At 37.3% G+C, this 23,165-nt stretch overlaps 1 protein-coding gene across 1 annotated transcript; it reads left to right on the top strand.

The window, feature by feature from the left end:
* The first annotated feature begins 636 nt into the window (after window positions 1-636).
* On the top strand, window positions 637-22,908 carry LOC121385650 (transcription initiation factor TFIID subunit 11-like). The gene is made up of 8 exons (XM_041516412.1): window positions 637-1,027; window positions 1,416-1,532; window positions 3,503-3,568; window positions 5,133-5,346; window positions 5,861-5,918; window positions 6,959-7,030; window positions 17,844-17,979; window positions 22,554-22,908. The coding sequence occupies exons 1-8, from the start codon at window positions 942-944 to the stop codon at window positions 22,645-22,647; spliced, it is 843 nt and encodes a 280-aa protein (XP_041372346.1). The 5' UTR covers window positions 637-941; the 3' UTR covers window positions 22,648-22,908.
* The last annotated feature ends 257 nt before the right edge of the window (window positions 22,909-23,165 follow it).

Below are 23,165 nucleotides of genomic sequence, written 5' to 3'. Positions count from 1 at the left end.
ACATCATGCATGACACAATGGTTGGGTTTTTTTTTTGGGGGGGGGGGGGGGGGGGTCTTCTTGTGAACCAATGTTCTGTTTGCATGCTAGTTACGGGCTGTGGAAATATAATTCATATAATCAAACATTCGGTTATATAACATTCTGAAATATTCTCCCCACATGTAGGTCTCCATCATGTAGGTCTATTACCTGTTGTGAACCTCCAGACAAAAAGGGGGAAAATACATGCAGAAAAATTAAATTACTAGAACTAAAAGGGACATTTTTGCACTTTTTCCCAAATATTACACAATCGAATGTCACGCAGCAATAATCTACACCCATGCACACGCAACAAAACACACGGAGAGCCGCTAGAAAATAAATGACATTTGTCTCACAAGCGAAACGTGTGTTCAACAACTTCGATATGACAGATGCGTGCTTCCAAAAACTGAGTGACCTTCTCTTTATTGGCATAAAGTAATTTTCGTAATTAGTTTCTATTTTACATATATAATTTAAACAGATTTTTATTTATACAGAAATCATTTTACAAAACATGTTGAAGTTTGTTTTCGCAATATTGTTAGTAACTAAAAACAGTTCGTGGATTTTGTGTTACGAATGTACGGTTATATCCACGAGGGGTAACCACCCAAACAATATGGAGGACCTGTTGATAAGAATTCTAAAATAACACGCATTTTTCTTCTCTCTATCTACCTGACATGCATTTAGAATGTGTGTCATGATTTAATTGTATATTTAAGCTTTCATTACATTAGTTTATACAAAATAAGCAAAGTTTTATCCAATATATTGATAATATATTCACGATCAACCAAATTATTTGGTAGGCCGAAACAAAAATACGGTGAAAACCCATTAGCTACAATTTTGAAAGGGGCTATAAAGCCCGTTTCACTGTACTCTTTATATAAACTGTGTTTCCTACAATGTCAGTTGTGCCCACTTCACAAAAACTGTCAAATTATAAACTACCTGTTGGACAACTCGAAGACACTGATACAAACAAACAAAGGTAAACATTTAACAATGTTATTATTTTCGGAACATTGTTATAATTTTTGGAACATTGGAAATTTGCTCAAACCATTTATGTTAAACATTATTTATACCTATCTATATCTCTATTATACAGTCGATCATCATCAAGTGTGGGTTCTCATCCAACACTGTTAGACTGTGTTAACTATTTATGCTCTCATCTATATCTCTATTTTACAGTCGATCATAGTCACAGGTAGGTTATGTTCCAGTCCCATTAGACTCAATGTTAACTATTTACGCTCTCATCTATATAGATCTCTATTTTGAAGTCGATCGTCATCAAGTGTGGGTTCTATTCCATGCCTGTTAGACTCTGTTAACTAATAACACTCTTATCTATATAGATTTCTATTTTACAGTCGCTCGTCATCACGAGTAGGTTCTGTTCCGCCCCCGTTAGACTCTGTGTTACCTCGCCGTACCCCGACGCCCACCAGACAAGTTCAGCTGCAGGCGGTGAAGAGGAAACAAAAAAGGTCAGTTCTGGAAATATGGAAAGATGAGGATTTTCCGCAACAAATTATCTCTCTCAAGATTGGTCTTGGTAACGGTCAGGGCCCATATTTTAAAAGTAATTATAGCTCTACGAAATTGTAAAACCGTTATTAACTATGACATCACTATGGCGTGTGCTGTAGTGATGTCATACCATACAATGGTTTTACAATTTTGTAGCACTAAGATTGCTTCAAAAATATGGGCCCAGATCTCGAATTTGACAATTTCATGTTTTTGGAATAAAACGACTTTCAGGAGTCGGATGACTAATTACTAAGATGGAAAATAAGGACATTGTGGCAATTTGCATAATGGCAACTTCTGTCTGTCTGTCTGCCCCACTTGCAGTTTCAGGACATTTTCTTTACATTGCCTCAAGATACTGAGCTGAAATTTTGCGTATATGTTTATCATGATGAATTACAGATCAAGTTTGACTTTATTGGTGATTTACCCATCTGTCACAGAGTTATATATCTTGAACTTAGGAGATGCAAGCAAGTTTTTTTTTTTTAAAAACCTTTTTCCCCACTGCCTCAAGATATTCAGCTGAAATGTTTTGTATAGCTTTATTAAGTTTGACTTTCATAACAATTTACCTCATGGTTTTTGAAACTAGGAGGGTGCATACTACCAAATCAAATCCCATAGACGACAATAGTAACATTTGTGGCTAAAACTCCTACCTGCAGCGTATCAATCAACATAAATGCCACAGATATAAATACTACCACCTCTCACCCTTAAAGTGAATCGAAAAAAATTGGGGTTCAAGCTGCTCATTTCTGAGATAATGGGTAGCATCTGTGACTACCCTAGTTCCATACAAAATTCGAGTACGTTTTTTTTTACTGGTACCCCATACATGTTTCAAGCACAAGGCTACTTGACACAGTGGTACTAGATGAAATAAAATTGAACACCTTTTTTGCCCAGATGAAACTTTTTTTTTTTTTTTATACAACCAACACACTCACATTTATCACTAATCACAGGACTTGTGGTGTTCACTTCTCTATCAAAAGTTGGATCCACCTCGAACTTTGACCCAGCCGGAAGTTATTTGGTTTAGTACTACCAGGAGATACGAAAATTTGATTATCATGGGGATTTACCAATTTTCACAAAGTTATGACCAGGTCAAGTTTGACTTTGATGGGAACTCATTCCAGCCAGTTCACCACAACTGGTATATCAAAGGCTGTGGTATGTACTATCCTGTCTGTTGGATGTTGCATTTAAAAGATCCCTTGCTACTAATGGAACAATGTAGTGGGTTTCCTCTCTAAGACTATACATGTATGTCAAAATTACCAGATGTTTGACATCCAATAGCCGATAATTAATTAATCAATGTGCTCTAATGGTGTCGTTAAACAAAACAAAATAACTTTATGATAGGAATTTATTCAAGGGCCATAACTCTGTAAAAAGATGGAATTTATCCATGTTTGACAGAGTTATCTTTGAAACATAAACATGCTTCCAGCCCATAAAAATTACAACTAAATAATTAAATTTACTGGTACAAAAAACATTCTTGAACTATCTTTGGTTTGTAATTTTAATAGAATCGCGCACGTTTTAATCACAGTTATAGTAGCTGGTACTTTTATACTAGTTAAAATCAAATAATAGGAATTTGCTGACCAGATGAAACATTTTATGACAACAAACACCGTCACCAACGGCAATCATGGCCCTATTTTACACTCCATTTAAATTTGTGTGTACGTCAAACTTGAAAATTCTATTTGGTATGCTGTTATCATTACTTCATAAAGTCAACAAAATCATTGCAGGCATGATATCCAATGTTCATTTATATCACTTGTCACTACAGATACTACAATTTTAACTTGATCCAAATGTAGGTGGTGTAGTTTTAGTTTCGAAATCATTCTTGACAAATAAAGCTTGTCACACCTCTGTCTTGGTTTGTTTTCAGAGAAGATCCCATTTTCACGGACGTTGACTTGAAAGATGTGAAATCATTTGATGTACACAGACAGAGGTATGTAAATGATCCCTGTTGGCAGGGATGTGTGTGTATACTTCTAAGACAGAGGTATGTAAATGATCCCTGTTGGCAGGGATGTGTGTGTATACTTCTAAGACAGGTATGTAAATGATCCCTGTTGGCGGGGATGTGTGTGTATACTTATAAGACAGAGGTATGTAAATGATCCCTGTTGGCAGGGATGTGTGTGTATACTTATAAGACAGAGGTATGTAAATGATCTCTGTTGGCGGGGATGTGTGTGCATACTTCTAAGACAGAGGTATGTAAATGATCTCTGTTGGCGGGGATGTGTGTGTATACTTCTAAGACAGAGGTATGTAAATGATCCCTGTTGGTGGGGATGTGTGTGTATAGTTCTAAGACAGAGGTATGTAAATGATCCCTGTTGCCAGGGATGTGTGTGTATACTTCTAAGACAGAGGTATGTAACTGATCCCTGTTGGCAGGGATGTGTGTGTATACTTCTAAGACAGAGGTATGTAAATGATCCCTGTTGGCAGGGATGTGTGTGTATACGTCTCAGAGTGGTATGTAAATGATCCCTGTTGGCAGGTATGTGTGTGTATACTTCTAAGACAGAGGTATGTAAATGATCCCTGTTGGCAGGGATGTGTGTGTATACTTCTAAGACAGAGATATGTAACTGATCCCTGTTGGCAGGGATGTGTGTGTATACATCTCAGACAGAGGTATGTAAATGATCCCTGTTGGCAGGGATGTGTGTATACTTCTAAGACAGAGGTATGTAACTGATCCCTGTTGGCAGGGATGTGTGTGTATACTTCTAAGACAGAGGTATGTAAATGATCCCTGTTGGCAGGGATGTGTGTGTACACTTCTAAGACAGAGGTATGTAAATGATCCCTGTTGGCAGGGATGTGTGTGTACACTTCTAAGACAGAGGTATGTAAATGATCCCTGTTGGCAGGGATGTGTGTGTACACTTCTAAGACAGTGGTATGTAAATGATCCCTGTTGGCAGGGATGTGTGTGTACACTTCTAAGACAGAGGTATGTAAATGATCCCTGTTGGCAGGGATGTGTGTGTACACTTCTAAGACAGAGGTATGTAAATGATCCCTGTTGGCAGAGATGTGTGTGTACACTTCTAAGACAGAGGTATGTAAATGATCCCTGTTGGCAGGGATGTGTGTGTGTTTATACTTCTAAAAGCAAAGGGAAAGAAAAGATGATATTTTTTTTACATATACATATAGGTTGGATAATAATTAATGCAACAAGAACATTTACATTAACAATGAAAATATGAAAGGTAATTGATTTTTGCATTCACTGTCAGGCACAGTTCCAGTGGGTAGTGTAGATGCTTGGGCTGCACATCCGACCCCTGCACAAAAAGTTGTGTGTGCAGAGATAGGGTTTTGGGAATCAAACCCCCTCTCTGCAAAAGAACTTTGTTTGTTTTCTCAATGTATTTTCCAGTGGTGAAAGACTCGACTCCCTAAAATTTCGGCTGATAAAGAATTGCCACAGAAATTGAATGTTAGAATTAGTAAATGTATATAATGAGTATATTGTTTGTGTTTTTATATAGTTGCTCTGTGAAGACCCCAGTATCAAATATGACCGAGCAGAGTGTTGGGTGTTGTAGTCACAAGGTAGAAAAGCCCACAGTCAAAGATGGTGCATCTATGAAAGTTGTAAAGAAAGACAGCTCAGAAGATGATGACGACGACGATGATGATGATGATGAGGATGATGATGATGATGAAAACACAACAAAGGCTCCTAACCAGCTGCTAATGGAGGTATGTTTGTTTGAGTTTCAATAAACATAACAAACTTTAACTTTTTAAAAACGTTTATTACATATGCCGACTTTAAAAACTGAATGAGTTCCCCTCCCACATCCCCCACTCACCTCCCCCAAGTCACACCAGTCCTAGTAGTTTTTCATGTAGCCATTCGTTGTTAATATTTCTTCTTGTTATTTCTTAAAACTATTTCTTCTTATTTCTTTTAACTATTTCTTCTTGTTATTTCTTTTAACTATTTCTTCTTGTTATTTCTTAAAACTAATTTCATCTCGTTATTTATTTTAACTACTTATTCCTTCTTTTGGTTACTTCTTAAAACCATTTCTTGTAACCGTATGCAGTAAATGTTACTGAGTGTGTAACTATTTCTAGTTTCTACGTTAATTTTTACAACTTTTTGAGAACTATTTCTTGTGGTAGTTTTGTTAACTAATTCTTATTCTATTTTTGTTACTATATCTTGTAACTATCTTTTAAATATATATATATACCATGTGGATTGCAGTTCGTGGTGTGTATCATGAGTAAAGACTACCAGACAGCTGCTAAACTCTGCAAAATGAGTAAGTAAATATTTTGTTTTCCTAATTAGGTATGTAAAAACATGTATTTCCTAAGTAGACTTGACGTGGATTTATGAACACTTAGAAATATTACAAATCACAGTGCTTTGAACACTGGGCAAAGTTTTATTTATTTATACAATGTCCATGTTAAAGTGCACAATTTAGTTTTCTCCCTAGCATGTCCATGTAAGACTTTACACCAAAATCACTATATCAGGAATATATATCACAAACCAACAACAGGCTTACGTTATAGTTGGGGGTGGAGGGAGCACATAAATAAATGTATGTAGACACACATTGTGAACTGACGTTTGTTTGTGGTGGTCTAATTTTCATGTAATTTGTGGACTAGAGCAGTCAATGAATTTAAGAACACCACTGAAATATAATACCTGTATACACGTAATACAAATGTATGTTAATATCTTTTCAGTCCCAGTGGGATGTGTTTCTTAGCAAAACCGTGACAATTTAATCCCAGGAAAATAAAGGATTTCACAGAATACAATATTTGTTGGCATCAGACAGACAAGGGGCGGGATTTAGCTCAGTGGGTTGAGTGTTCGCTTCAGGTGCTTGCATCGCAGGATCAAACCACCTCGGTGGATCCATTCAGCTGATTGGGTTTTTTCTCGTTCCATCCAGTGCACCACAACTGGACAAAGGCCGTGGTATGTGCTTTCCTGTCTGTGGGAAAGTGCATATAAAAGATCCTTTGCTGCATTAGAAAAATGTAGCGAGTTTACTCTGATGACTACAGTTCAGAATTACCAAATGTTTGATATCCAATAGACGATGATTAATTAATCAAGGTGCTCTAGTGGTGTCGTTAAACAAAACAAACTTTTAACAGACAGACAATAACATTCACAAATCTACAAACTCCTTGTGGTTATATCTCCTTCAATACTACATGAGTAGGCGTTAGATACCATATATCTTACAACAAATTGTTTCAAAACGTATCTGCTGAGTGAAAGCTTCTGTGTTTTTGTGTTTGTGTATATTGGATTTTCCATTATCAATCATTCCAGTATTGCTGTATGAACCAACGAATCCAGAAGCTTTGAAGTTCCAGCCACTGATAGAAGAGAAAATCAAATTGGGTTAGTGTGAGTCTAATCACTGTGGGACCAACTCCGGTTGTTGGTTGTCTCATAACGAGTCTAATCACTGTGGGACCAACTCCGGTTGTTGGTTGTCTCATAACGAGTCTAATCACTGTGGGACCAACTCCGGTTGTTGGTTGTCTCATAACGAGTCTAATCACTGTGGGACCAACTCCGGTTGTTGGTTGTCTTGTAACGAGTCTAATCACCGTGGGACCAACTCCGGTTGTTGGTTGTCTTGTAACGAGTCTAATCACTGTGGGACCAACTCCGGTTGTTGGTTCTATCATAACGAGTCTAATCATGTGGGACCAACTCCGGTTGTTGGTTGTCTTGTAACGAGTCTAATCACTGTGGGACCATCTCCGGTTGTTGGTTGTCTTGTAACGAGTCTAATCACTGTTGGACCAACTCCGGTTGTTGGTTGTCTTGTAACGAGTCTAATCACTGTGGGACCAACTCCGGTTGTTGGTTGTCTCATAGCGAGTCTAATCACTGTGGGACCAACTCCGGTTGTTGGTTGTCTTGTAACGAGTCTAATCACTGTGGGACCATCTCCGGTTGTTGGTTGTCTTGTAACGAGTCTAATCACTGTTGGACCAACTCCGGTTGTTGGTTGTCTTGTAACGAGTCTAATCACTGTGGGACCATCTCCGGTTGTTGGTTGTCTTGTAACGAGTCTAATCACTGTGGGACCATCTCCGGTTGTTGGTTGTCTCATAACGAGTCTAATCACTGTGGGACCAACTCCGGTTGTTGGTTGTCTCGTAATGAGTCTAATCACTGTGTGGGACCAACTCCGGTTGTTGGTTGTCTTGTAACGAGTCTAATCACTGTGGGACCAACTCCGGTTGTTGGTTGTCTCATAACGAGTCTAATCACTGTGGGACCAACTCCGGTTGTTGGTTGTCTCGTAATGAGTCTAATCACTGTGTGGGACCAACTCCGGTTGTTGGTTGTCTCGTAACGAGTCTAATCACTGTGGGACCAACTCCGGTTGTTGGTTGTCTCGTAATGAGTCTAATCACTGTGTGGGACCAACTCCGGTTGTTGGTTGTCTCGTAACGACTCTAATCATTGTGGGACCAACTCCGGTTGTTGGTTCTCTTGTAATGAATCTAATCACTGTGGGACCAACTCTGGTTGTTGGTTGTCTTGTAACGAGTCTAATCACTGTGGGACCAACACCGGTTGTTGGTTCTCTTGTAATGAGTCTAATCACTGTGGGACCAACTCTGGTTGTTGGTTCTATCATAATGAGTCTAATCATGTGGGACCAACTCCGGTTGTTGGTTGTCTCGTAATGAGTCTAGTCACTATGGGACCAACTCCGGTTGTTGGTTGTCTCGTAATGAGTCTAATCACTGTGGGACCAACTCCGGTTGTTGGTTGTCTTGTAACGAGTCTAATCACTGTGGGACCATCTCCGGTTGTTGGTTCAGTTGTAACGAGTCTAATCACTGTGGGACCAACTCCGGTTGTTGGTTGTCTTGTAACGAGTCTAATCATGTGGGACCAACTCCGGTTGTTGGTTGTCTCGTAATGAGTCGAATCATGTGGGACCAACTCCGGTTGTTGGTTGTCTTGTAACGAGTCTAATCACTGTGGGACCAACTCCGGTTGTTGGTTGTCTCGTAATGAGTCTAATCACTGTGTGGGACCAACTCCGGTTGTTGGTTGTCTCGTAAAGAGTCTAATCACTGTGTGGGACCGACTCCGGTTGTTGGTTCTCTCGTAACGAGTCTAATCACTGTGTGGGACCGACTCCGGTTGTTGGTTCTCTTGTAACGAGTCTAATCACTGTGTGGGACCGACTCCGGTTGTTGGTTGTCTCGTAAAGAGTCTAATCACTGTGTGGGACCGACTCCGGTTGTTGGTTCTCTCGTAACGAGTCTAATCACTGTGTGGGACCGACTCCGGTTGTTGGTTGTCTCGTAATGAGTCTAATCACTGTGTGGGACCAACTCCGGTTGTTGGTTGTCTCGTAAAGAGTCTAATCACTGTGTGGGACCAACTCCGGTTGTTGGTTGTCTCGTAAAGAGTCTAATCACTGTGTGGGACCGACTCCGGTTGTTGGTTCTCTCGTAACGAGTCTAATCACTGTGGGACCAACTCCGGTTGTTGGTTGTCTTGTAACGAGTCTAATCACTGTGGGACCAACTCGAGTTGTTGGTTGTCTCGCAACGAGTCTAATCACTGTGTGGGACCGACACCGGTTGTTGGTTCTGTCGTAACGAGTCTAATCATTGTGGGACCAACTCTGGTTGTTGGTTCAGTTGTAACGAGTCTAATCACTGTGGGACCAACTCCGGTTGTTGGTTCTCTTGTAATGAGTCTAATCACTGTGGGACCAACTCTGGTTGTTGGTTGTCTCGTAACGAGTCTAATCATTGTGGGACCAACTCTGGTTGTTGGTTCAGTTGTAATGAGTCTAATCACTGTGGGACCAACTCCGGTTGTTGGTTCAGTTGTAATGAGTCTAATCACTGTGGGACCAACTCTGGTTGTTGGTTCAGTTGTAATGAGTCTAATCACTGTGGGACCAACTCTGGTTGTTGGTTCAGTTGTAATGAGTCTAATCACTGTGGGACAAACTCAGTTTGTTGGTTGTCTCGTAACGAGTCTAATCACGGTGTGGGACCGACACCGGTTGTTGGTTCTGTCGTAACGAGTCTAATCACTGTGTGGGACCGACACTGGTTGTTGGTTCTGTCGTAACGAGTCTAATCACTGTCGGACCAACACCGGTTGTTGGTTGTCTCGTAATGAGTCTAATCACTGTGGGACCAACTCTGGTTGTTGGTTCTGTTGTAACGAGTCTAATCACTGTGGGACCAACTCTGGTTGTTGGTTCTCTCGTAACGAGTCTAATCACCGTTTGGGACCAACACCAGTTGTTGGTTCTCTCGTAACGAGCCTAATCACTGTGTGGGACCAACTCTGGTTGTTGGTTTTCTCGTAACGAGTCTGATCACTGTGTGGGGCCGACACCGGTTGTTGGTTCTGTCGTAACGAGTCTAATCACTGTGGGACCAACACCGGTTGTTGGTTGTCTCGTAACGAGTCTAATCACCGTGTGGGACCGACACCGGTTGTTGGTTCTGTCGTAATGAGTCTAATCACCGTGTGGGACCGACACCGGTTGTTGGTTGTCTCGTAACGAGTCTAATCACCGTGTGGGGCCGACACTGGTTGTTGGTTGTCTCGTAACAAGTCTAATCACGTGTGGGGCCGACACCGGTTGTTGGTTGTCTCGTAACGAGTCTAATCGCCGTGTGGGACCTATACCGGTTGTTGGTTGTCTCGTAACGAGTCTAATCGCCGTGTGGGACCGACACCGGTTGTTGGTTGTCTCGTAACGAGTCTAATCGCCGTGTGGGACCAACACCGGTTGTTGGTTCTCTCGTAACGAGAGTAATCACCGCGTGGGACCGACACCGGTTGTTGGTTGTCTCGTAACGAGTCTAATCACCGTGTGGGACCAATACCGGTTGTTGGTAATGACATATCTTGCTAGCACAAGTAGAGAAAATAAAATATTATTAAAGTTTTGGCTTTTATTAGTGACTTACTGTTGGGGGTCATTTACCATTAATCAAGTTTGTACAAGTCCATATAACTTTAACATTGTATTGCTATAGATCTGCCAGTTTGCTTTTTTATTAAATATTCTTCAAGAGGGGTGGAAGCCTCCGAAGTATGTGACATATTTAATCTGAAGTCATGATTAATTAGTGTGTTACACTTTAGCACATGTCATGATTAGTGTGTTATATTTTAGCACATGTCATGATTAGTGTGTTACACTTTAGTGCATGTCATGATTAGTGTGTTATACTTTAGCGCATGTCATGATTAGTGTGTTACACTTTAGTGCATTTCATGATTAGTGTATTATACTTTAGCACATGTCCTGATTAGTGTGTTACACTTTAGTGCATTTCATGGTTAGTGTATTATACTTTAGCACATGTCATGATTAGTGTGTTATACTTTAGTGCATGTCATGATTAGTGTGTTACACTTTAGTGCATTTCATGATTAGTGTGTTACACTTTAGTGCATTTCATGATTAGTGTATTATACTTTAGTGCATGTCATGATTAGTGTGTTATACTTTAGTGCATTTCAGGATTAATGTATTATACTTTAGCGCATGTCATGATTAGTGTGTTACACTTTAGTGCATGTCATGATTAGTGTATTATACTTTAGTGCATGTCCTGATTAGTGTGTTATACTTTAGCGCATGTCATGATTAGTGTGTTATACTTTAGTGCATTTCATGATTAGTGTGTTATAATTTAGTGCATTTGATGATTAGTGGATTATACTTTAGCGCATGTCATGATTAATGTATTATACTTTAGTGCATTTGATGATTAGTGTATTATACTTTAGCACATGTCATGATTAGTGTATTATACTTTAGCGCATGTCATGATTAGTGTGTTATACTTTAGTGCATTTGATGATTAGTGTATTATACTTTAGCGCATGTCATGATTAGTGTATTATACTTTAGTGCATGTCATGATTAGTGTGTTATACTTTAGTGCATTTCATGATTAGTGTATTACACTTTAGCGCATGTCATGATTAGTGTGTTACACTTTAGTGCATGTCATGATTAGTGTGTTGCACTTTAGTGCATGTCATGATTAGTGTGTTATACTTTAGTGCATGTCATGATTAGTGTGTTATACTTTAGTGCATGTCATGATTAGTGTGTTACACTTTAGCGCATTTCATGATTAGTGTGTTATACTTTAGTGCATTTCATGATTAGTGTGTTACACTTTAGTGCATGTCATGATTAGTGTGTTATACTTTAGCGCATGTCATGATTAGTGTGTTACACTTTAGTGCATGTCATGATTAGTGTGTTACACTTTAGCACATGTCATGATTAGTGTATTATACTTTAGCACATGTCATGATTAGTGGATTATACTTTAGAGCATGTCATGATTAGTGTGTTATACTTTAGTGCATGTCATGATTAGTGTATTATACTTTAGTGCATGTCATGATTAGTGTATTATACTTTAGCGCATGTCATGATTAGTGGATTATACTTTAGTGCATGTCATGATTAGTGTGTTATACTTTAGTGCATGTCCTGATTAGTGTGTTATACTTTAGTGCATTTCATGATAAGTGTGTTATACTTTAGCACATGTCCTGATTAGTGTGTTATACTTTAGTGCATTTCATGATTAGTGTGTTATACTTTAGCGCATGTCATGATTAGTGTATTATACTTTAGCACATGTCATGATTAGTGTATTATACTTTAGTGCATGTCATGATTAGTGTGTTACACTTGAGCACATTTCATGATTAGTGTGTTACACTTTAGCACATGTCATGATTAGTGTGTTATACTTTAGCGCATGTCATGATTAGTGTGTTACACTTTAGTGCATGTCATGATTAGTGTGTTACACTTTAGCACATGTCATGATTAGTGGATTATACTTTAGCACATGTCATGATTAGTGGATTATACTTTAGTGTATGTCATGATTAGTGTGTTATACTTTAGTGCATGTCATGATTAGTGTATTATACTTTAGTGCATGTCATGATTAGTGTATTATACTTTAGCGCATGTCATGATTAGTGGATTATACTTTAGTGCATGTCATGATTAGTGTGTTATACTTTAGTGTATGTCCTGATTAGTGTGTTATACTTTAGTGCATTTCATGATTAGTGTGTTATACTTTAGCACATGTCCTGATTAGTGTGTTATACTTTAGTGCATTTCATGATTAGTGTGTTATACTTTAGCACATGTCCTGATTAGTGTGTTATACTTTAGCACATGTCCTGATTAGTGTGTTATACTTTAGCACATGTCCTGATTAGTGTGTTATACTTTAGTGCATTTCATGATTAGTGTGTTATACTTTAGTGCATGTCATGATTAGTGTGTTATACTTTAGCGCATGTCATGATTAGTGTGTTATACTTTAGTGCATGTCATGATTAGTGTGTTATACTTTAGTGCATGTCATGATTAGTGGATTATACTTTAGCGCATGTCATGATTGGTGTGTTACACTTTAGTGCATGTCATGATTAGTGTGTTATACTTTAGCGCATGTCATGATTGGTGTGTTACACTTTAGTGCATGTCATGATTAGTGTGTTATACTTTAGTGCATGTCATGATTAGTGTGTTACACTTTAGCGCATGTCATGATTAGTGTGTTATACTTTAGTGCATGTCATGATTAGTGTGTTATACTTTAGCGCATGTCATGATTAGTGTATTATACTTTAGCACATGTCATGATTAGTGTATTATACTTTAGTGCATGTCATGATTAGTGTGTTACACTTTAGTGGATGTCATGATTAGTGTGTTACACTTGAGTGCATGTCATGATTAGTGTGTTACACTTGAGTGCATGTCATGATTAGTGTGTTATACTTTAGTGCATTTCAGGATTAATGTATTATACTTTAGCGCATGTCATGATTAGTGTGTTACACTTTAGTGCATGTCATGATTAGTGTATTATACTTTAGTGCATGTCCTGATTAGTGTGTTATACTTTAGCGCATGTCATGATTAGTGTGTTATACTTTAGTGCATTTCATGATTAGTGTGTTATAATTTAGTGCATTTGATGATTAGTGGATTATACTTTAGCGCATGTCATGATTAATGTATTATACTTTAGTGCATTTGATGATTAGTGTATTATACTTTAGCACATGTCATGATTAGTGTATTATACTTTAGCGCATGTCATGATTAGTGTGTTATACTTTAGTGCATTTGATGATTAGTGTATTATACTTTAGCGCATGTCATGATTAGTGTATTATACTTTAGTGCATGTCATGATTAGTGTGTTATACTTTAGTGCATTTCATGATTAGTGTATTACACTTTAGCGCATGTCATGATTAGTGTGTTACACTTTAGTGCATGTCATGATTAGTGTGTTGCACTTTAGTGCATGTCATGATTAGTGTGTTATACTTTAGTGCATGTCATGATTAGTGTGTTATACTTTAGTGCATTTCATGATTAGTGTGTTACACTTTAGTGCATGTCATGATTAGTGTGTTATACTTTAGCGCATGTCATGATTAGTGTGTTACACTTTAGTGCATGTCATGATTAGTGTGTTACACTTTAGCACATGTCATGATTAGTGTATTATACTTTAGCACATGTCATGATTAGTGGATTATACTTTAGAGCATGTCATGATTAGTGTGTTATACTTTAGTGCATGTCATGATTAGTGTATTATACTTTAGTGCATGTCATGATTAGTGTATTATACTTTAGCGCATGTCATGATTAGTGGATTATACTTTAGTGCATGTCATGATTAGTGTGTTATACTTTAGTGCATGTCCTGATTAGTGTGTTATACTTTAGTGCATTTCATGATAAGTGTGTTATACTTTAGCACATGTCCTGATTAGTGTGTTATACTTTAGTGCATTTCATGATTAGTGTGTTATACTTTAGCGCATGTCATGATTAGTGTATTATACTTTAGCACATGTCATGATTAGTGTATTATACTTTAGTGCATGTCATGATTAGTGTGTTACACTTGAGCACATTTCATGATTAGTGTGTTACACTTTAGCACATGTCATGATTAGTGTGTTATACTTTAGCGCATGTCATGATTAGTGTGTTACACTTTAGTGCATGTCATGATTAGTGTGTTACACTTTAGCACATGTCATGATTAGTGGATTATACTTTAGCACATGTCATGATTAGTGGATTATACTTTAGTGTATGTCATGATTAGTGTGTTATACTTTAGTGCATGTCATGATTAGTGTATTATACTTTAGTGCATGTCATGATTAGTGTATTATACTTTAGCGCATGTCATGATTAGTGGATTATACTTTAGTGCATGTCATGATTAGTGTGTTATACTTTAGTGTATGTCCTGATTAGTGTGTTATACTTTAGTGCATTTCATGATTAGTGTGTTATACTTTAGCACATGTCCTGATTAGTGTGTTATACTTTAGTGCATTTCATGATTAGTGTGTTATACTTTAGCACATGTCCTGATTAGTGTGTTATACTTTAGCACATGTCCTGATTAGTGTGTTATACTTTAGCACATGTCCTGATTAGTGTGTTATACTTTAGTGCATTTCATGATTAGTGTGTTATACTTTAGTGCATGTCATGATTAGTGTGTTATACTTTAGCGCATGTCATGATTAGTGTGTTATACTTTAGTGCATGTCATGATTGGTGTGTTATACTTTAGTGCATGTCATGATTAGTGGATTATACTTTAGCGCATGTCATGATTGGTGTGTTACACTTTAGTGCATGTCATGATTAGTGTGTTATACTTTAGCGCATGTCATGATTGGTGTGTTACACTTTAGTGCATGTCATGATTAGTGTGTTATACTTTAGTGCATGTCATGATTAGTGTGTTACACTTTAGCGCATGTCATGATTAGTGTGTTATACTTTAGTGCATGTCATGATTAGTGTGTTATACTTTAGCGCATGTCATGATTAGTGTATTATACTTTAGCACATGTCATGATTAGTGTATTATACTTTAGTGCATGTCATGATTAGTGTGTTACACTTTAGTGGATGTCATGATTAGTGTGTTACACTTGAGTGCATGTCATGATTAGTGTGTTACACTTGAGTGCATGTCATGATTAGTGTGTTATACTTTTGTGCATGTCATGATTAGTGTATTATACTTTAGTGCATGTCATGATTAGTGTATTATACTTTAGTGCATGTCATGATTAGTGTGTTATACTTTAGTGCATGTCATGATTAGTGTGTTACACTTTAGTGCATTTGATGATTAGTGTATTATACTTTAGCACATCTCATGATTAGTGTGTTACACTTTAGTGCATGTCATGATTAGTGTGTTACACTTTAGTGCATTTGATGATTAATGTATTATACTTTAGCACATGTCATGATTAGTGTGTTATAATTTAGCACATGTCCTGATTAGTGTGTTCTACTTCAGCACATGTCATGATTAGTGTGTTCTACTTAGTACATGTTATGATTAGTGTGTTATACTTTAGTGCATGTCATGATTAGTGTGTTATACTTTAGCGCATGTGGTGATTAGTGTGTTATACTTTAGTGCATGTCATGATTAGTGTGTTATACTTTAATGCATGTCATGATTAGTGTGTTACACTTTAGTGCATTTGATGATTAGTGTATTATACTTTAGCGCATGTCATGATTAGTGTGTTACACTTTAGTGCATGTCATGATTAGTGTGTTACACTTTAGTGCATTTCTTGATTAGTGTGTTATACTTTAGCGCATGTCATGATTAGTGTATTATACTTTAGTGCATGTCATGATTAGTGTGTTACACTTTAGCGCATGTCATGATTAGTGTGTTACACTTTAGCGCATGTCATGATTAGTGTGTTACACTTTAGCGCATGTCATGATCAATGTGTTACACTTTAGCACATGTCCTGATTATTGTGTTATACTTTAGCGCATGTCATGATTAGTGTATTATACTTTAGTGCATGTCATGATTAGTGTGTTACACTTTAGCGCCTGTCATGATTAGTGTGTTACACTTTAGCGCATGCCATGATTAGTGTGTTATACTTTAGCACATGTCCTGATTAGTGTGTTATACTTTAGCGCATGTCCTGATTAGTGTGTTATACTTCATGTTATGATTAGTGTGTTACACTTTAGCACATGTCATGATTAGTGTGTTATACTTTAGCACATGTCCTGATTAGTGTGTTCTACTTCAGCACATGTCATGATTAGTGTGTTCTACTTAGTACATGTCATGATTAGTGTGTTATACTTTAGTGCATGTCATGATTAGTGTGTTATACTTTAGCGCATGTGGTGATTAGTGTGTTATACTTTAGCGTATGTAATGATTAGTGCGTTATACTGTTGTGTATATCATGATTAGTGTGTTATACTTTAGCACATGTCATGACATTGTTAGATTACATAATATCGATCCACCCCTCTTGAAGAGTATTCCATAAAAATGCAAAATGGCAGCCAGCAAAACATTGCATGTGTTTCGTCCTAGGATATCTTGGCCAAATCAACTTAGTTGACATGGTTTTAATCTAGCATGTGGAATCTGTGTCACTGTAATGGGTTTTCACGATCTGTGTTTGGACAAAGTGTGGGGAAATCTGACGATAATTAAAGGTAGGAGAGTAATTTATTGTAGTTGTTAAAGGGACATACCCTAGATTTTAAATACTGAGGCATATTTTTTACTATTAGAGCCGTTTTTGATAACTGAAATCATACTTTTACTTAGATTTTATTGTTTAGATTATCCATTTCTGTACATTCGAAGTGTTTTTGGGCATCCTGGTGTTTTTAATATCAAAAAATGCATTTCTCATATTTTTAAAAATGCACGTTTTTTCTGAGAGGTAACAGTTATGGAGTCACTTTAGTGCATGTCATGATTAGTGTGTTATACACTTTAGCGCATGTCATGATTATGTAACAGTTATGGAGTCCAGTTTTAGTCCATTTTTAAAGAGCGCGTTTCACCATTTCAAAGTCACAGACTTATGTTTCACTCAATTGTAACTTTATCCAAATGAGTTGCAGGTTTTTAGATTAACTAAACTTAGTGTAAAATTTCACGGGTTGAAACTAGGGTCTGTCCCTTTAAGGATGTGGTTTGGACTTTAGTTTCAATATTTTAGTTTCAAAAAGCACGATGGCTCTCCATCCTGGACATGCCTGGTAGCGTGTGTTGTGTTCGTCTCTATCAGTCTGTTGTTTCTGTAGATGAAGAAAATGCTGAAGTCAGTGAGGAATCTGGAGCTGAGGATGATGATGACGATGACGATGATGAAGACGACGATGATGATGATGATGATGATGATGATGATGATGATGACAGCAATGAAGATGATGATTCCGAGTATGTTTAACACTAATAATAACATCTGTTTCACACTGGGGTTGGGATATTAAAAAATATATTTTAAGTAATTACAAGAAACGGTGTTATTTTAAATTGCTCTGCTATTTTGTTTAACGACACCATAAGAGCACATTGATTTATTAATCATCACAACCGGCCTCGGTGGCGTCGTGGTAGGCCATCAGTCTACAGGCTGGTAGGTACTGGGTTCGGATCCCAGTCGAGGCATGGGATTTTTAATCCAGATACCGACTCCAAACACTGAGTGAGTGCTCCGCAAGGCTCAATGGGTAGGTGTAAACCACTTGCACCGACCAGTGATCCATAACTGGTTCAACAAAGGCCATGGTTTGTGCTATCCTGCCTGTGGGAAGCGCAAATAAAAGATCCCTTGCTGCTAATCGGAAAGAGTAGCCCATGTAGTGGCGACAGCGGGTTTCCTCTAAAAAAATCTGTGTAGACCGTAACCATATGTCTGACGCCATATAACCGTAAATAAAATCTGTTGAGTGCGTCGTTAAATAAAACATTTCTTTCTTTCTTTCTTTATTAATCATCAGCTATTGGCTGTCAGACATTTGGTAATTTTGACATATTAGTCTCAGAGAGGAAACTCACTACATTTTTCCATTAGTAGCAAGAGATATTTTATATGCACCATCCGACAGACAGGATAGCACATATCATGACTTCGATAAATTAGCATGTTATCAATGCAGGCTTCAAAATTCACGACGGCTCCACAGCATTTGCCGTACTGCCTTGTGCCTTTGCCGTGATGCCTCAAAAATACCAGTTACTTTACAGCTATGAATAACCGTGCCCTTTTAATTACCTGCCGTGGTGCCCTTTTAATTACCTGCCGTGGTGCCCCTTTTGTGTATGTTTTTTTGTTTTAAACTTGTATAACCCTAACTTTTATTTTAAAACATTAAACATGCACGAATTCGATGTTCCTCGGTAGTGTTTGTATACAGTTTCTTGGTCATGTATTATAATTGCACATCGAACGTAACAAATGATAAATTACGGTTGAAACGTACAGCGTTGTGGGAAAAACCCCCACCGTAAATTGCCGAAAAGTTTAACATCGTACATTTACGAAAAAAAACGTAAATAGCCGAAAAAGAATCCCGGGGCAATTTTTTTTTTTCAAAATAGGCTAAACCATGCCTAGAAGAAAAAGAAGACTAAAGAAAACAAAAGTTGTCAAAACGTTTTCATTATTTCAGGCAAAACATATTATTATTATTAGCTATTTAAATGTCATCTGCGTTCAACCAGACCGAGCGGAAAAACGTCCGCTAGACTGGTTTATGCGCTTCACAATAAACCAAATGGCCACGTTGAGAACCATTCAAATAGTTCACGAACGTTAGACAAATGTTTGCTGGCTGAACTTGGAACTGTTGTTATCGATATTCTTCATGACAAATTTTGAAATTATAAAAAAAAGTCTGTCCCATCATTCAATAAAAAATGTTTTTTGCTATTAATTTCAGTTTTGTTTGACGTAACAAGAAAAGTAAAAGTGTATTGGAAATAACAAAACAATACTAATTTTGTGTGCAATTTACAAATCAATCAGCTTAGAAATGAATAACTTGTAGTAAATTTCATAGTAATAAAAAAAGCGTTCCCTGTGGGACGGACTTATAGTTTTAATGTTTATTAGCCTATTGAATGGACCCATGCTAAAATCACCCAAATTAATTTATTCCCAATTAACTGAAACACTGAAATAAATGTGAACTGTTTAATGTTTGTGGTTATTCTTGAATACTCCGTTTATTTAATTATTACCCATGCTCAGCAGTTGATAGGCCTATACATCACTGGCGTAGGAAGCGGGGAAGTGGGTACTTTGTAGCAGCATCGATGGTTTATATATTAATTTTATACGTGTGTCTGTGTGCCCACCCACCCCACTTTTTGGTATCTTCCTACAGGCTACACCTGTGTATATTAACAAATTTTGGGTACTAGGCCTAAGCAGTAGCCAACAACGAAAATTGTACCACGTCTTCATCAAATGCCTTCTACTTTGCGCGATGACTTGTAGTCTGTGCATGTGGTATCGAGAAAAATCCGTGATTGTTTTGAGATCGCACGTTGTTATTTTTGGAAAATAAACCTACAATGTATGAGATGACTGGAGTTACGATAATAAGATATATTTTCCTCTATAGGCCTACAGTATTTAGCAGTTTGTAATAAAACCAGTTTAATCGCCACAGATGTTACCGTACTGTCCTGCGATCTCGTATGTCACAATTACCGTGGTACCTAATAAGAAAGAAAGAAACAAATTAGTTATGCTCATATCCATTCAACATCCAGGCATGTCTAGTCTGGGTCCAGTCTCTAACAACACCAGTGATTGGGTCCAGGGCACGGTGTAAGAAGGTGCCAAAAAGTGGGGTGGGGGTGTATAAAAACCATCGCTGCTGCACCCCCCCCCCCCCACACACACACCCCTCAACCTCCATTTAACACACACACACACACACACACATTAAAAATAATCCATAAATGCTGAAAACATACTTAAGAAAATAGGCCATGGTGTCCTCAGGCAATGTTTACGTTTTTGTGGATACGGTCACATGACAATGGGATTTCCCTCCACATTTTTTATTCTATAATTATATGGGCCATTTTGGTTAATCTTGTTATTACAATTATGTTTGTTGGAGAAAAAGTTGAAATTAGGGTGGTTTTTTTATTATTGTTAAATATAGAATTTACAACAAGAATAATATAAAGATTAAATTTGTAAAAACCTAAATGATTTGGTTTGAACATTTATTTATTTAATTATTTGTATTTCAAATAATTTAACACTGAACATTTCATCCCTTTTCCTAAAGCTTTGATTGTATTGTTCTGAAACGTAATACACATATTCTCTTGGTGTCTCCACCAAATAATAAAGATGTCTAAACATGTAAAAACGTTTTCTTTTTTTTAAATTAATGAGATTGTAAAATTGAAATAGAAATCTTGATTGGTTCATTCTGAAACTTAGTACCTGTATTCTACAGTGATTCTCTGGAGATACCTGCACAAACTAATAGATAAAATTAACATATCTACTTTCATTATAGATTTTAACATTTTATTTCTTTAATGTTAAGACTTTAACATAATTGAATGTTAAGACTTTAACATAATTGTCCAGCCATTCAAATATAATTTTCTTTCAGTCATACTCCATCTGCTCAGATGGTCCGAAACCAGTGGACTTTGATCCATTACCTGCTGTAATGAGATGGAACAGCAGCAGTGTTTGTTCAAGGAGACCAGATACGTTATAATCTCTCTCCACCAAAGTTGTCTTTAAGGACACCACAAAAAAATTAAAATACTGTTTTGTTTAATGACACCACTACAATACTTTGATTTATTGATGAATGACCAATTTAACAGAATTACAGATTAAAAGTTTTTTTCTGGTTAAATTAACTTCCTAAAAAAGACTGCCTTGGTGCCTTTGAAAATGTATGAACGTAGCCTTTGTGCCTTTTAGGTTAGCCTTGGTGCCCTTCATTTCCTAGATTTTTAAAGGATATTATAGCCTGCCCTTTTAACACCGAATTTTGAGGCCTGTCAATGTATAATGTTAATATTCAGGCCCTAATCTAGAATTGAAAAAGTAGGAGAAGTGACTTCTCTCTTCCCAGAAGAAAGGGGAGAAGTTTGATAAAAATAGGTGAATGGAATACTTATCGGTAGATTTCATAATGTTCTGCCATGTTCTGCGTTTATTCAGAAATATTTTGAATTATATACACTGTTCTGTTCTAATCATAATATTTCAATATAAAATACTACTTCCGGTAATAAAATTTAAACAAAGCAATTCTATGTTTCATTAAAAACATGATATTATTAAGTTGTTGATAAGGAGTCATTATGTTAAAATGAAAATAGTAAATAGTATGTTCTAGCATTAAGGAAATACAACAACGTTTGACTGGTCACATGAAATGATGCGACATGTGTCGATGTACACTAGCATCAAAATGAAAACATGGACTGACAAGGTGACAAGTGAGCTGTGACACTAAACAAGTCGGGGTCTTGACATCTGTTGTGTGATTTCATTTTTGAAATCGGATTAGGTCCAAAGTATTATGGCGACTTGAGCCGACTTTCGGCGAAGAAAACGCTCATTTCGCTAGCAAGATTAGGGCCTGAATATTTAAGACAGATCTGTGATATTATTCTAATCTTTGGCTTCTATATCAAACTGATTGCATCACGATCGCCAGCTGTATATTTATACGATTGTTTTGTCAGTGATTATACTGCAATTTGCGACTAAATTCAAGTTGTCTCTAAGCTGCATGATGTCAAAATAGATTAAAAGTATTATTTCACCTGAACTTAAGCTTAATTTGTTTTTAGTGTCTGATAAGACGTCCTCGCTGAAGTTTTATTTTGCTAATGTGTCACTTGTTTGCATTTCGCTAAATTTGAAGATCGCCAATATTTTATGATATTTTACAGTAATTTTCACCTGTTATTTTCATCCTTAATGACAATACTGCTTTGTTTCTGTCTTTAAGTGACGCTGATTCAGAGGATGATGACGACGAAGATGATGATGAACAGGAAGTTAGTCAAAGAGTGGATTCTGGGATAGCCTCGGCATCAGAATGACTTGTTCAACGGTGCACACTGAAATGTGTTTGTGGCGTTGTTTCTGGAAGGTGTTTCTTTGTGCTGCAGTGACCTGGGTTTTTCTCGGTTCATCACCGTGAAACTACTGATGTTGAGAAGTGCTATTACTTTTCACAAAGATTCCACTGACAAATAGTACTGGTCTTTGTTTCTGATGATTACTACAAAAGCCAAACATTGGTTACAATATTAATAATATCCTTGCTCAGTGATTAAAAGTATTTGTGTTTATAAAACGTATTATTCAGTATTGGTAGTTTGTTTATGGATATATGTTGTTATTTATTGCCATGTACTGGTGTAGCCAGGATTTTATAGGGGGGGGGGGGGGGGGCAACCCACTATGTATGTACAGGCCCGTAGCCAATGGGGTGTCGGGGGTGGTGTGGGGGGGGTGGTGTGTGTGTCAGTTGACCCCCCCCTACTGGTGGCTTTTTTTAAAATATATGCCCCAGGAACCCCCTAAGCAACTCAGGTGTTTCGCGCCCTCATGTTAG

The sequence above is a fragment of the Gigantopelta aegis genome, chromosome 11 (genome assembly GCF_016097555.1).
Source record: "Gigantopelta aegis isolate Gae_Host chromosome 11, Gae_host_genome, whole genome shotgun sequence".
In the NCBI taxonomy this organism is placed as follows: domain Eukaryota; kingdom Metazoa; phylum Mollusca; class Gastropoda; order Neomphalida; family Peltospiridae; genus Gigantopelta; species Gigantopelta aegis.
This window is presented reverse-complemented; position numbering and strand designations above follow the sequence as displayed.